Source organism: Microtus ochrogaster, unplaced genomic scaffold, assembly GCF_000317375.1.
Source record: "Microtus ochrogaster isolate Prairie Vole_2 unplaced genomic scaffold, MicOch1.0 UNK49, whole genome shotgun sequence".
NCBI lineage: Eukaryota > Metazoa > Chordata > Mammalia > Rodentia > Cricetidae > Microtus > Microtus ochrogaster.
In genome coordinates this window covers 1,376,445-1,387,814 of record NW_004949147.1, presented here as the reverse complement: position 1 = coordinate 1,387,814, position 11,370 = coordinate 1,376,445, and the positions used below count along the sequence as shown (strand labels likewise).

The following is an 11,370-nucleotide window of genomic DNA, read 5'->3' as shown; positions in this document are numbered from 1 at the left end:
GGGTCAGTGACGAGGGCCAAGGTGGCCCTAGACGACGGGCAGCTTAACGGGGTCAGTGACGAGGGCCGAGGTGGCCCTAGACGACGGGCAGCTTATGGGGTCAGTGACGAGGGCCGAGGTGTCACAAGCAGCAGTGCAGCACTGAGAAGGACTGAAAGAAAGACACGGGGCCCGAGAAGCACTGACCGACTCAGGGTTTGTTTTTGTTTTAAGACGGTCTCTTATTGTCCAGGCTGGCCTTGCACTCACTATGTAGCTAAGGATGGCCCTGAACTCCTGATCTTCCTGCCCCCACCTCAGAGTGCCAAGATTACAGGCATGTACCATCACACCTGGCTTGTGAGAGGCTGGAGGTTGAAGCCAGAGCTTCAGAAGCCCTCAACCGACTGAGCCACGTCCCAGCTCCCAGGCTTTACTTCCATCTAGGGGGTAAAAGAAGACAGAAGACATAGAAGCTGGCAACTCTGTGGGCTTTAGCTTCCTATGGCACATAGCCAGTAGTCCAGGCAGCTGCCTGCTAGGTTTTCCTGCAGGCTGACTGTGGCCCATTTGTCAGGCAGGAAGTGGTGTCCCCAAGGATGCCGCTTTGAATCGGAGCTGCTGACTCAGCACCCAGACAGGGAGGCTTTGAGGCCACCAGACTTTGGACCGGAAGCACCTGGAAAGGAAGTGGCTGCCCAGGGCTTCTCCGCAATGGGCTGTCGACAGCCAGGGAAGCGGGTGGCTAGCCAGGATGCTGGGTTTGGCTGAGGGACTCCCTCTGTGCAGCTTCCTGGCATCGGGAGTGGGGGAAGGGGTGCACAATAGGCTAGAACAGGATGGAAGGGCTTTCCCCAGGTACCCGAGGCTAGACAAGATGCTTGGCTGTAGATAGGATTTGCTCCATGAAGGGTCAGAAAGGACTGCTGCAGGATTGGGCTCCTTTCAGCTCTGCTCAGTGACAGATGATTTGACATTAAGAAACTCATGTGTTTGGGTTTATGTATGTATTTATTTGTTTCTCCTGCAAAAAAAAAAATGTGACCAAGGATGCAATCTGCCACTAGGGGTGGGGGGGGTATGAAATGTTCATATTCTTGCTAATCATTGTTAGGTGGGACAGATGGACGTGGGTCACATGGCTTGAGCAGGCAACAGTGAGGGACATAAGAAGTGGTGCATGCAGCCTGCTTGAGTCAGACACCTGAGGGAAGCAGGGGTACATGCTGAACCCAGGGAAGTCTGGGACCCCTCTGACCCAGGCCAGATCTGTTGCGACAGGTCCAGCTCTGGCTCAGGTCCGACTGACACAGCTCTGTCACCCCCTTCATTTCTGCTGGGTCTTGGTTGCTTGGTACATATATTAAATTGGCAGATGTCCCTCCCAAACTCCACATCCATACATCCAGCTGCTCCTAGAACTCTGCCCTGGGCTTTCTGCACACATGCTCCTATCCTAACACACCCTAGACCAAATGTTCCACACTTTCTGTCCCAGGAATAAGGGCTCAGAACCAACTGTGCTGACTGCTCTCTTCCTCATTTCTCACACTCTTATGCTGTCATTTCTATCCACGCCTGCTTTGCCCCTTGGTTGGCTTCTCTCATTTATTCTGCAGGTGCTATCAAATTAGCCCTCACAATGCTGTTTATCTATCCCAGAACCTTCAGTGGCTCCTGGCTACCTTTAGGGGAGAGTGTACTTTTCAGATTAAACCCCAAGTTTCTCTAAAACCTTCTCTTTTATTCTCTCACCAGCCAAAGTGACCTGGGCGCAGCCCGGACCCCAAGCTTCATCAACCTTGTCTTGCTGGCTACCTGACTTCTTCCCTCTTGGATTTGGATGGTCCTGAGGAATTAGGAAGGTGTTGGGGAGGAACTTTGGAGACAAAGGCCTCTCTTCCTCTTCCACAGGCAGGAGCAGCCATCCGCCACGGAGAGCCCAGCTGTCAGCTGCCTGACAGGAAGATGCTGCGTGGATGGGGCGGCCCCAGCGTGGGTGTGTGTATGCACACAGCCCTGGGAATGCTGTACTTCTGCCTCACAGGTGAGGGGAAAGATCGTTGTCATGATGGTGTGTGACCATGCCTACTCCTTCCTGGGCTACTGCCAGGCTGGCTCTGTCGTGAAGAATCACACTGATTTCCATCTCTGGGATTCACAGGCAACCTTCTTCACCTTAGTTTGTACTTTTCCATCTGGGAAGTGGGACTTGAGCACTGTGTACTATGATAATTCAGGTTCCTGAACGCACTGTGTAAATTCTCTTCAGGACCCTTGTGCCTAGGGCTTCCTCTGCCCAGAACTTTCTACCCTCAGACAGAGGCGTGATTCCACTCTGTATTCTGTTGTAAGCCTTTGCTCAGATGGCAGATCCTCAGCATGCTTCCTTGGCTGCTTTGCATAAAAGCATAGCCCTCTCTCCCTCCCTGCCCCTGTGCTTCATCACCTTCTTCCTAGCTTTTGCCTCCACTTGACGTATGGTTCCTTTGTTTATTTCTTGTTGTCCTCCTGCTCAGAAGGTGGGGTCTGTCCTCAGGGAGGGGATAGATGCTTGCTATATAGTCAGTGCTCAGTCATCATGATGAACAAATCAAGGTAGGTACTTCCTTGATAGTACTTGGCTGTGTAAATGCCCTGCTTGTATAGTCCGTCAACCCATAGAGAAAACAAAGCCGAGTGTCTGGTGCCATCTAGTGGTCACAGGAGGCAATACCCATCTCTGCCACTAAGGGTTGACTTCTTTTTTGATTTGTTTTTATTTGTTTGTTTGAAACAGAGTCTCACTATGTATCCCTGGCTGTCTATCCCGAAACACACTATGTAGACAGGCTGATCTCAAACTCACAGAAATCTACTTGCCTCTGCCTCCTGAGTGCTGAGATTAAAGGCGTGCACCACCACCACACCCAGCCTGATTCTCACTTCTTGATAGAAAGAAAGGGTTTTGGGTGATTTAATTTCCATGTCCCAGATGCCCTCTGCAAGGGACACCTTGGTGTCTAGTTGGCAAGGATGGGAACTGGCCTAAGATTTCATGGGATTACTGAAAAATAGCCAGGCCCGGCTTCAACCTCTAGACATCATATATGTACTAAGAAAGTGTGGAATGCCTAATAAAACACTAACCACAGAACATATACAATTTTCTAAGCCCTCTGTGGGTGCTACATTCAGTTAGCTTCCTTTGAAGGCTGTGCTTCACATATTTTGAGTGTGCCTGCTTCCTGTGGGCAGAGTTCTCACCTAATCCCTCCGACCAAGCACAGCACATTCCCCAGACCCTTCCTGACTTCTCAGAGCTGCGGAAGCAGAGATGACGGGCAAACAGAGGTTCCCGGCAGGGAAGCTTCCGGGAAGCCCACGGGACAGAGGGCACAGGTGACCACAGAGGCACCTGCCCCAGGGCCCTTTTCTCTGGGAACTCTGGGTTTCCTGCAGGATGATTTACATTCTGTTACATAGTTACTTTTCTATAGCTGTGACAAAAGCCGCCATGGCCAAGGCAGCTTTAAAAGGAAGGATTCCATCTGGGGGCTTGCTTAACAGTGTAGGGGGTGGGGAGTCCATGGTCATCAAGGCAGGGAATGTGGCAGCAGGAAAGCAAGCAGGCACTGGGCAGCAGCTGAGAGCTTACATCTAATCCACAAGCACACAGCAGAGTGAGGGATGGCATGGGCTTTCAAGACCTCAAAGTCCACTTCCAGTGATACCTCCTCTGACAAGGCCACACCTCCTAACCCTTCCCAGACTGTTCCACCAACTGGTAACGGAGCATTTAAACACACGAGCCTGTGGGAGCCATTCTCATCCAAACCACCACACGTTCCTTTCTTCTCCCGTCATCAATCAGCAAATATTGATAGTTCTGACTGCATCTCAGATCTGGCTGGTTCTATGGCCACTCTTCATTTTTTTTTTTTTTTTTTTTTTTAGACAGGGTTTCACTATGGAGCTCTTACTGGCCTAGATCTAGCCATATACTCCAGGCAGGCTTGAATTTACAGAGATCTCTTGCCTCTGCCTCATGGTGCTGGGAGTAAAGGAGTCATCCTTGTAGCTGACCCCTGTGCTAACCACCTCACGTGCCCTTTCTTCTACTGGATCACTACCACACTTTTATTTTATTTTTTTGTTTTTCGAAACAGAGTTTCTCTGAGTAACAGTTCTGGCTCTCTTGGAACTCACTTTGTAGACCGGGCTGGCCTCGAACGCACAGAGATCCACCTGTCTCTGCCTTCCGAGTGCTGGGATTAAAGACATGCGCCATCATTGGCCGGTTTTACTATCACTTCTTTTTTTTTTAAACATTTTTATTTATTTATTATGTATACAGTGTTCTGTCTGCACATGTGCCTACAGGACTGAAGAGAGCACCAGATATCATTACAGATGGTTGTGAGCCACCATGTGATTGCTGGGAATTGAACTCAGGACCTCTGGAAGAGCAGCTCTTAACCGCTGAGCCATCTCTCCAGCCCTCACTAGCACTTCTTATGAGGACCTCTGAGGTGGCCCCTGACCACTCTCCCTCTCACCCTTCTACATACAATATAGTCTCCCTGTGTAGAGGAGCCAGGGCAAGCTTCGGGCTTTGCTACCCACATAACATTTAAAAACTACTGTCCTCCTTATTGCTATTCCCTCGAAGGCAGAAACCCCAGGCTTCTTCCAGTCTCTCAAAAGCCTGTCTGGCCCCCTCAGAGGGCTTTCCCGATGGGTTGCCTTCCCTTAGGCTCTCACTGACCCCTACCTCAGGGCCTTTCTGTCTGCTGACCCCCCCTTCCTGGCGCCCACTTATATAGGCTCTGTGTTTCACAGAGCGCATGCTTTGCACTTTATTTAAAGACAGGGGTGTTCTTTCTTGTATGTCTGTTTAGGAAGTGAAGCAAAGGAAAAGCACCCATGAATTTCTCTAACCCAAAGAAAATCACTGAGGACATTAGGTGTTCACTTTTTATAGGCACCCCTGCCTAGTTATCCAAATAGTATGTAATTGTGGGAAATGCAAATGAGCCGGCAGGTGGAGAGGACCTGGCACCAAGTCCCTTTTGTTCTCTTTCTCTTTTATAGTACTTCCTCTTTTTGTTTTTCTTTTCTCTCCCCCTCTCCCTCCTCTCTTCTCTCCTCTCTCTTCCTCTCTTCTCTCTCTCCTTTTTTGGGACAGAGTGGATCCAAAGCTGGGCAAGAGTTCTAACACTGAGGCGCGGCCACAGCCCACTTCTCTAACCCTCCCCCCATAGTCTGATCGGAAGCTGATAATTATCTGTGCTCGTCAAAAACTGCCTCTCTCTTCTATTAGGATGTAAACAGGCTCTAGGGTGTGACCTGGTCTCGGTCCTTGTCACATTCCTAATTCCTGTTGATGGATTAGCTGCTTATGGTGAGGAGCATAGATGTGGAACTTTCTTTTTGTTTTAAATATTTATTTACTATATATGCAATATTCTGTCTGCGTGTATGCCTGCAGGCCAGAAGAGGGCACCAGACTTCATTACAGATGGTTGTGAGCCACCATGTGGTTGCTGGGAATTGAACTCAGGACCTTTGGAAAAACAGGCAATGTTCTTAACTGCTGAGCCATCTCTCCAGCCCGATGTGGAGCTTTCTTTGAGCCACAGACCTGTAAGGAAGGTTGTGCAAAGCCTAGAGATAGCTGGGGAAGGAGAGAGACCCTGAAAACCCACTCTAACCGCCCTCTGACTCACCCCCAGGAGCTGTGGAGGTCCAGGTCTCTGAAGACCCTGTGGTGGCCCTGGTGGACACTGATGCCACCCTCCGCTGCTCCTTTTCCCTGGAGCCTGGCTTCAGTCTGTCACAGCTCAACCTCATCTGGCAGCTGACAGACACCAAACAGCTGGTACACAGCTTCACTGAGGGCCAGGACCGAGGCAGTGCCTATGCCAACCGCACAGCACTCTTCCCCGACTTGTTGGTACAGGGCAACGCATCCTTGCGGCTGCAGCGAGTCCGAGTCACCGATGAAGGCAGCTACACGTGCTTCGTGAGCATTCGGGACTTTGACAGCGCGGCTGTTAGCCTGCAGGTGGCAGGTGAGTGTGGCGAGGGGGTCGCCTTCCACGTCCACGCTCCGTTCTTCTGCACGCGGCATCTCATACACTGCTCCCCACAGACCTCATTCATGTCCTAACAGCCTCTCTCCCACTGTATCTCCTGCACTGATGATGCTGCTAACCCCTGCCCTCTGTTACCCTCCTGCCTTCTGCTCAAAGTCCAGCATGACTCTGGAGCCCCACAACGACCTGGGGACGAGGTGACAATCCTGTGTGCCTTGAGGCCACAGTGTTCTGACAGGGATCACCTTGATTGATCATGTGACCACCTTTTGGCTGGCCAAGCACTGTGGCTTATTTGACTTGCACAGCATTCTAAGGCTGGTGCAGAGTGCTAATGGCACCTACAGATGCCTGGTATGCAACCTGGTGGTGCAGTAACAGTGCACAGGTCAGTCACCATGACAACCCCTAGAAGCCCCATAGATTTTTTTTTTTTTTTTTTTGGTTTTAAGTGGCACCTTAAAGAGAGGTTATAGTCCTGTCGATTGCATTTGAAGTTAAAGGAAGTTAGTTCCCTATCCTCAGTCTCCCAGACAACCGAGATAGCTGAGAGTGATAGGAGAATGATGGGCGGGGACTCCAAGTAGTGTGGACCACCCCACCCCCCAGCTCCAAGGCTATAGAAATTTCTGGAAAGGATGGAGATGCATCTAGGTCAGCAGAAAGCCACGGGACAGGAGAGCCACAGGACTTCTGCTGGGGAAGGGGTTCGCTCTTGCTGGAGCACTTGACAATGTCATTGCCCAAGTCTGGACCCCAGGGATGGCTCTTGTCAGACGAGGCCAGCCTGCTGTGGAGGTCCGATCTGAAACGATCTGCCTAGAGAATAGGAAGGAACAAGGTCTGGATTTTGATGGTCAAAGAGGCTGCGGAACAGCTGGAGAGGCCTTGTCCTTTCTTACTGCTTTGTCTCCATGATTCTGGAGGTCCAGGTTCTGAAGATCCGTGGTGGCCCTGCTGGACAGTGACACCACCCTAGACTATTCCTCCCCCAGCCTGGCTCCAGCCTGGCACAGTTTAATCTCATTGGGTAACTGATGGGCAGTAACTAGCTGGTGTGCCGCTTCCCCATGGGCTGGGACCAGGGCTGGGACTATCCCAGGGTGCAGCACTCTCCCCTGACCTGCTGGCTTAGGGCCCCGTGTGTTCTTGAGGATACCGTGCACACATATGTAGCCGATGAGGGCAGCTTTGTGAACATCCGGGACTTTGTGAGTGCTGCTGCTAGCCTGCAGGTGGCAGTTCAGTACCAGGAGGGAGCATTGTCTGTCCCTTACCCAGTCTGCATGCAGCCCACCCGCTTGTCCCCTGCTGACCCCACCATCAGACCCCAGACTGTCCTAGCTAACAGCCCGTGTGTCCTTGCTCCACTGTATCTCTTGACCTGACCATTATTGATCTCTCCCCTCTGCCACCCTCCAGCCCCCTACTCGAAGCCCAGCATGACCCTGGAGCCCAATAAGATCCTGCGTCCAGGGAACATGGTGACCATCACGTGCTCCAGCTACCAGGGCTATCCCGAGGCTGAGGTGTTCTGGAAGGATGGGCAGGGACTGCCCTTGACTGACAATGTGACCACATCCCAGATGGCCAATGAGCGGGGCTTGTTTGATGTCCACAGCGTGCTGAGGGTGGTGCTGGGTGCTAATGGTACCTATAGCTGCCTGGTACGCAACCCCGTGTTGCAGCAAGATGCTCACGGCTCAGTCACCATCACAGGTAAGGGGAGAAGGTTAGCTAGGGAGGGACTAAGGGAGCAGCTACCTCCTCTCTAGGCCCTAACCTGAATATCAGTATAAAAACACTCATTAGGGTGTCGATTTCAAACATTCCCAGACCTTCCCCAGTGAGATGTCTTTAAGGTCCTTGTTTCCTTGAACTGATGGAAATCATTTCTAGCATTTGCTCTCCTGAACATGCTTCCCACAGCTCTTACGCCTCTTACTACATGGACCGCAAAGTACCTGCCTGGAATCTAGAGGGTGGGTAGAATTTTGGAGCAGCCGCAAGGCTTGCTTAGAGACAAGAGGGTGTGTTTGTCTTGCTTCCAGCGCACACTTCTTTGGTGTGTGAAGGAATTGCAACAGTGAAGCCCTGGGAGACTGTGGGGCCTCCCAGGTGGAGCCTACTCACCTGGGTCAAGGGCAGCCCTCCCTGTAGATTGGGCCCTTAGATAGCCAGAGTTGTCTCTACTGCCCCCATGTGGTCAATGCCAGATTGAACCTCTAATATTGGAGAAGTCACTTCATCTCTGGTTTCCAGGTCAGCTCTAGCCCAGGTCGGCACCTTCAGTGCTTTAGGCTGTAAAGAGGACATAGGCTCATCTTCTTGCCAAGGTAGGCAGTCACCGTCTGTATTTGTCCCTGACATGTCCCAGTTCAGTGCTTTGGTAGGTCTGTGTGCTAGGTCTAGCTCCCTAGGTCCTACCTCAGGGGCATGCGAGCTTTCCCAGGGACCGCCTACATCTCTGAGATCAGGAGAGCAGGTTGTCCGTCACTGGTCCTTGTCGTTTCATCCCACAATTTCTGCCCGACACCCCCAGCCCACCCAGCTCTTTACTTCCAATGGTTGCTGGTGTCTGGGTAAGCCTTAGGCTTGTCTGTAGGGAGCCAGTCTATGCATCATCTAAGGGAGTCACTTCCTGTGTTCCCTCATGTCCTAAGTACCACGTTGACCTTGTAGAGAACACCATAGGAAAAAAGAATATTTCACTGGGGCTGGAAAGATGGCTCGGTGATTAAGAACATTGACTGCTCTATTGTAAAGACAAGAATTCACATCCTAGCACCCAGATCAGGTGGCTCTCAAATGCCTAGAGCTCTGAGTGGTCACATGCCATTTTCTGGCCTCTGTGGGAACCTTCACACACGTGTGAACACATGCACACATACACACACACACACACACATACATCACTTTGTTCACAAGAGAGACCAAGAACTGTGGCGTGAGACAGGGAGGACAGAGGACTCATGGCATCTTGCACCAGGTTGGCTGGACTCTGTGCCCTGACCCTGTGAAGCAAGGACTTGCATGTGGAAAGAGCATTCGCCCCAGCTCAGAGAACATTCTTTACCTCTGTAGTTAGCACGGGAAGAATTTCATCTGGGCTTGTGTTGCCAAGCACAATTCAGACGAGACTCAGTGAAAAGGGACCCCCCCCCCAAGACCAGAGACTAGCACAGTGGCTCCATACATTTTGGGGGGCCAGACACCACTTTGAAAATTGGACAAGTGATAGAGGCCATGATTTGCCCATAGCTTGGAGGGTCTCCAGCCTCTCCAAACTCTATTCGAGGACCGCTTTGCATCCTGCTTCCCACATTCTGCAGCAAGAGACAAGCCGGGATCTGAATCCAGCATTGGCCTCTTAGCCCAGTTTCCCTTCCTCCCCGCGGCTGGCCTCCTGTTTTCATTAGAACAGATCTGGCTTGCCTTGGAGCCCTTGGCCTGCATTTTGCTTCGGGCAGCTCTGCCTTGTACAGCATTCTGGGATTTCGAAGCTCAGTCCTCTAGCTGCTCTCCCTCCACCTGATGGGGGTGAGTGACATTGAGTGCTGTGCCAGGCCTCTCTGGAGAGGGCTTTCTGGAGCGAGAACTGGAGATATAGGTCTGAGCCCCAGCTGACTGTGTCCTTCGCTAGAGGCACGAAGGAAGTCTGACAGTATTTCAGGCAGTTTAGGGGCGAGCACGGGGAGATTTTTCCCTTTGAGTAATTAGCTTATGCTAATTAGATATTGAATAGATTTCTTGTGATATTTCATGCGTGTGTATAATGAATGCATTTTGATGATATTCACCTTTAATACCATTTCACGTCCCGCTTTCTTTCCTGCTGATCCCCTTCCTCTGCCCAGCTAGTCCCTTGCTACTTTCATTATTTTAAAACCTTGTTTACTGTGTGTGTATACAAAGGTCAGAGGACAACTTTCGGGAATCGGTTCTCCCCTTCCCCAAAGGCTCTGGGCTTGCACGTAGGTCGTCAGGCAGTCCCATAAGACTCTTTACCAGCTGACCCATCTTGGTGTCCCCCTCCCATTTCCTGTCTATTCTTTGTGACACAGTGACTTTGGTTAGGATTGCTTACAGGGGCACACGTGCAGGATCGATTAGAGGAGCTTGGGCACTTTAGCATGGGGTTCTATCGCTGAAGAAAATGTCTCTCCCTCCCCTAGCAACCACTAGCTGCCTGTGGTTCTTCAGGGAGGCATGGAGTCCCTTGAGCATTTCTGTTGCTCTGCCCTGTCCATTGCTGCAGGAACCCTATCTTGAAATTTCCAGAGGTCTCCTATAAGTGCTCTAGGATGGCCTTCTAGCTGTCAGCCTTAGCTGTGGCCTTCTGCTCCTGTTCCTGCTCTTCTGGGTGATGGCTTCTTCAGATTCCAGGGTCCAGAGCAGCAGCGTGCCCTGCCCCCAGCCCATACTTGTGGAACGCGTATTTGCTGCAAGGACTTACCCCAGTTCCTCTGGGCCTGGGCCTCTGCAGGTTCAGGTGCAGGGCCCCGCTGCCTGTGTACTCCAGAGGCTGCTGATGCCCTGGCTGCAGGCTGCCCCCAGAAGGCAAAAGGAACCAGCTGTCTTTGTTAGAGGTTTTTCCCCCTCCAAGGCCAAGGCTTTGCCCAGCAGCCAGTGTGGCTCTAGGCGAGGGTGGAATCTATGCTGGAGTCCTGTGGTCTGTGCTTAGGGCAGCTGCTGGCCTCAGCCCCACCTTGAGCTCCTCGGCCTCACTCATTCTCTTGACCTGAGGTATCCAACGGGGGCAGCCTCAGAGCTGCACGTGAATGTTCCCTTGGTAAGGCTCCCCCAGATCTGTACGAGTCCTTGAGTGGCTTAGCCACTCACTCCAGGCCCTCATCTGTGTTTAAACTAGTCACACTTTCTGTAAAGAGACAGAGAATGAATACCTTATGGGCCATGTGCCTACTTTGTGGGCCACATGCAGCTTTTCTGAAAGCTGCTGATTTTGTTTATTTGTTTATTAGTCTGTTTATTTATTATTGTCAGCATCTCATTGTCTTAGTGGACTTTGCATTCAGTATGCAATGAGGATGACCTCAGGTTCCTTATTCTCCCATCTCTACCTCCTTAGTTCTGGGGCACAGGTGGCATGGGAATCATGGCTAGTTTATGTCATGCTGGGAACTGAACCCCAGGCTTCATGTCTGCCAGCTGAGTCGCCTCTCCAGAGCCCTGAAGCTCTTCTTTCTGTTCTTCTGTGTTTCTCCTCTCCTTTCCTTTCCTTTCCTTTCCTTTCCTTTCCTTTCCTTTCCTTTCCTTTCCTTTCCTTTCCTTTCCTTTCCTTTCCTTTCCTTTC

General features: G+C 51.3%; 1 protein-coding gene across 6 annotated transcripts in view; it reads left to right on the top strand.

Moving 5' to 3' along the window:
- Cd276 (CD276 molecule) overlaps positions 1-11,370 on the top strand; it is a 37,110-nt gene that overhangs the window by 14,253 nt on the left and 11,487 nt on the right. For 3 of the 6 annotated variants that reach the window (XM_026777228.1, XM_005369482.3, XM_026777232.1), the window contains exons 2-4: positions 1,894-2,026; positions 5,694-6,032; positions 7,479-7,775. In XM_026777228.1, the coding sequence (XP_026633029.1) occupies positions 1,894-2,026; positions 5,694-6,032; positions 7,479-7,775 (769 nt within the window). Of the gene's footprint in view, positions 1-1,737; positions 2,027-5,693; positions 6,033-7,478; positions 7,776-11,370 lie in introns of all 6 variants that reach the window. The other 3 variants (XM_026777231.1, XM_026777229.1, XM_026777230.1) reach the window with 1 other exon arrangement.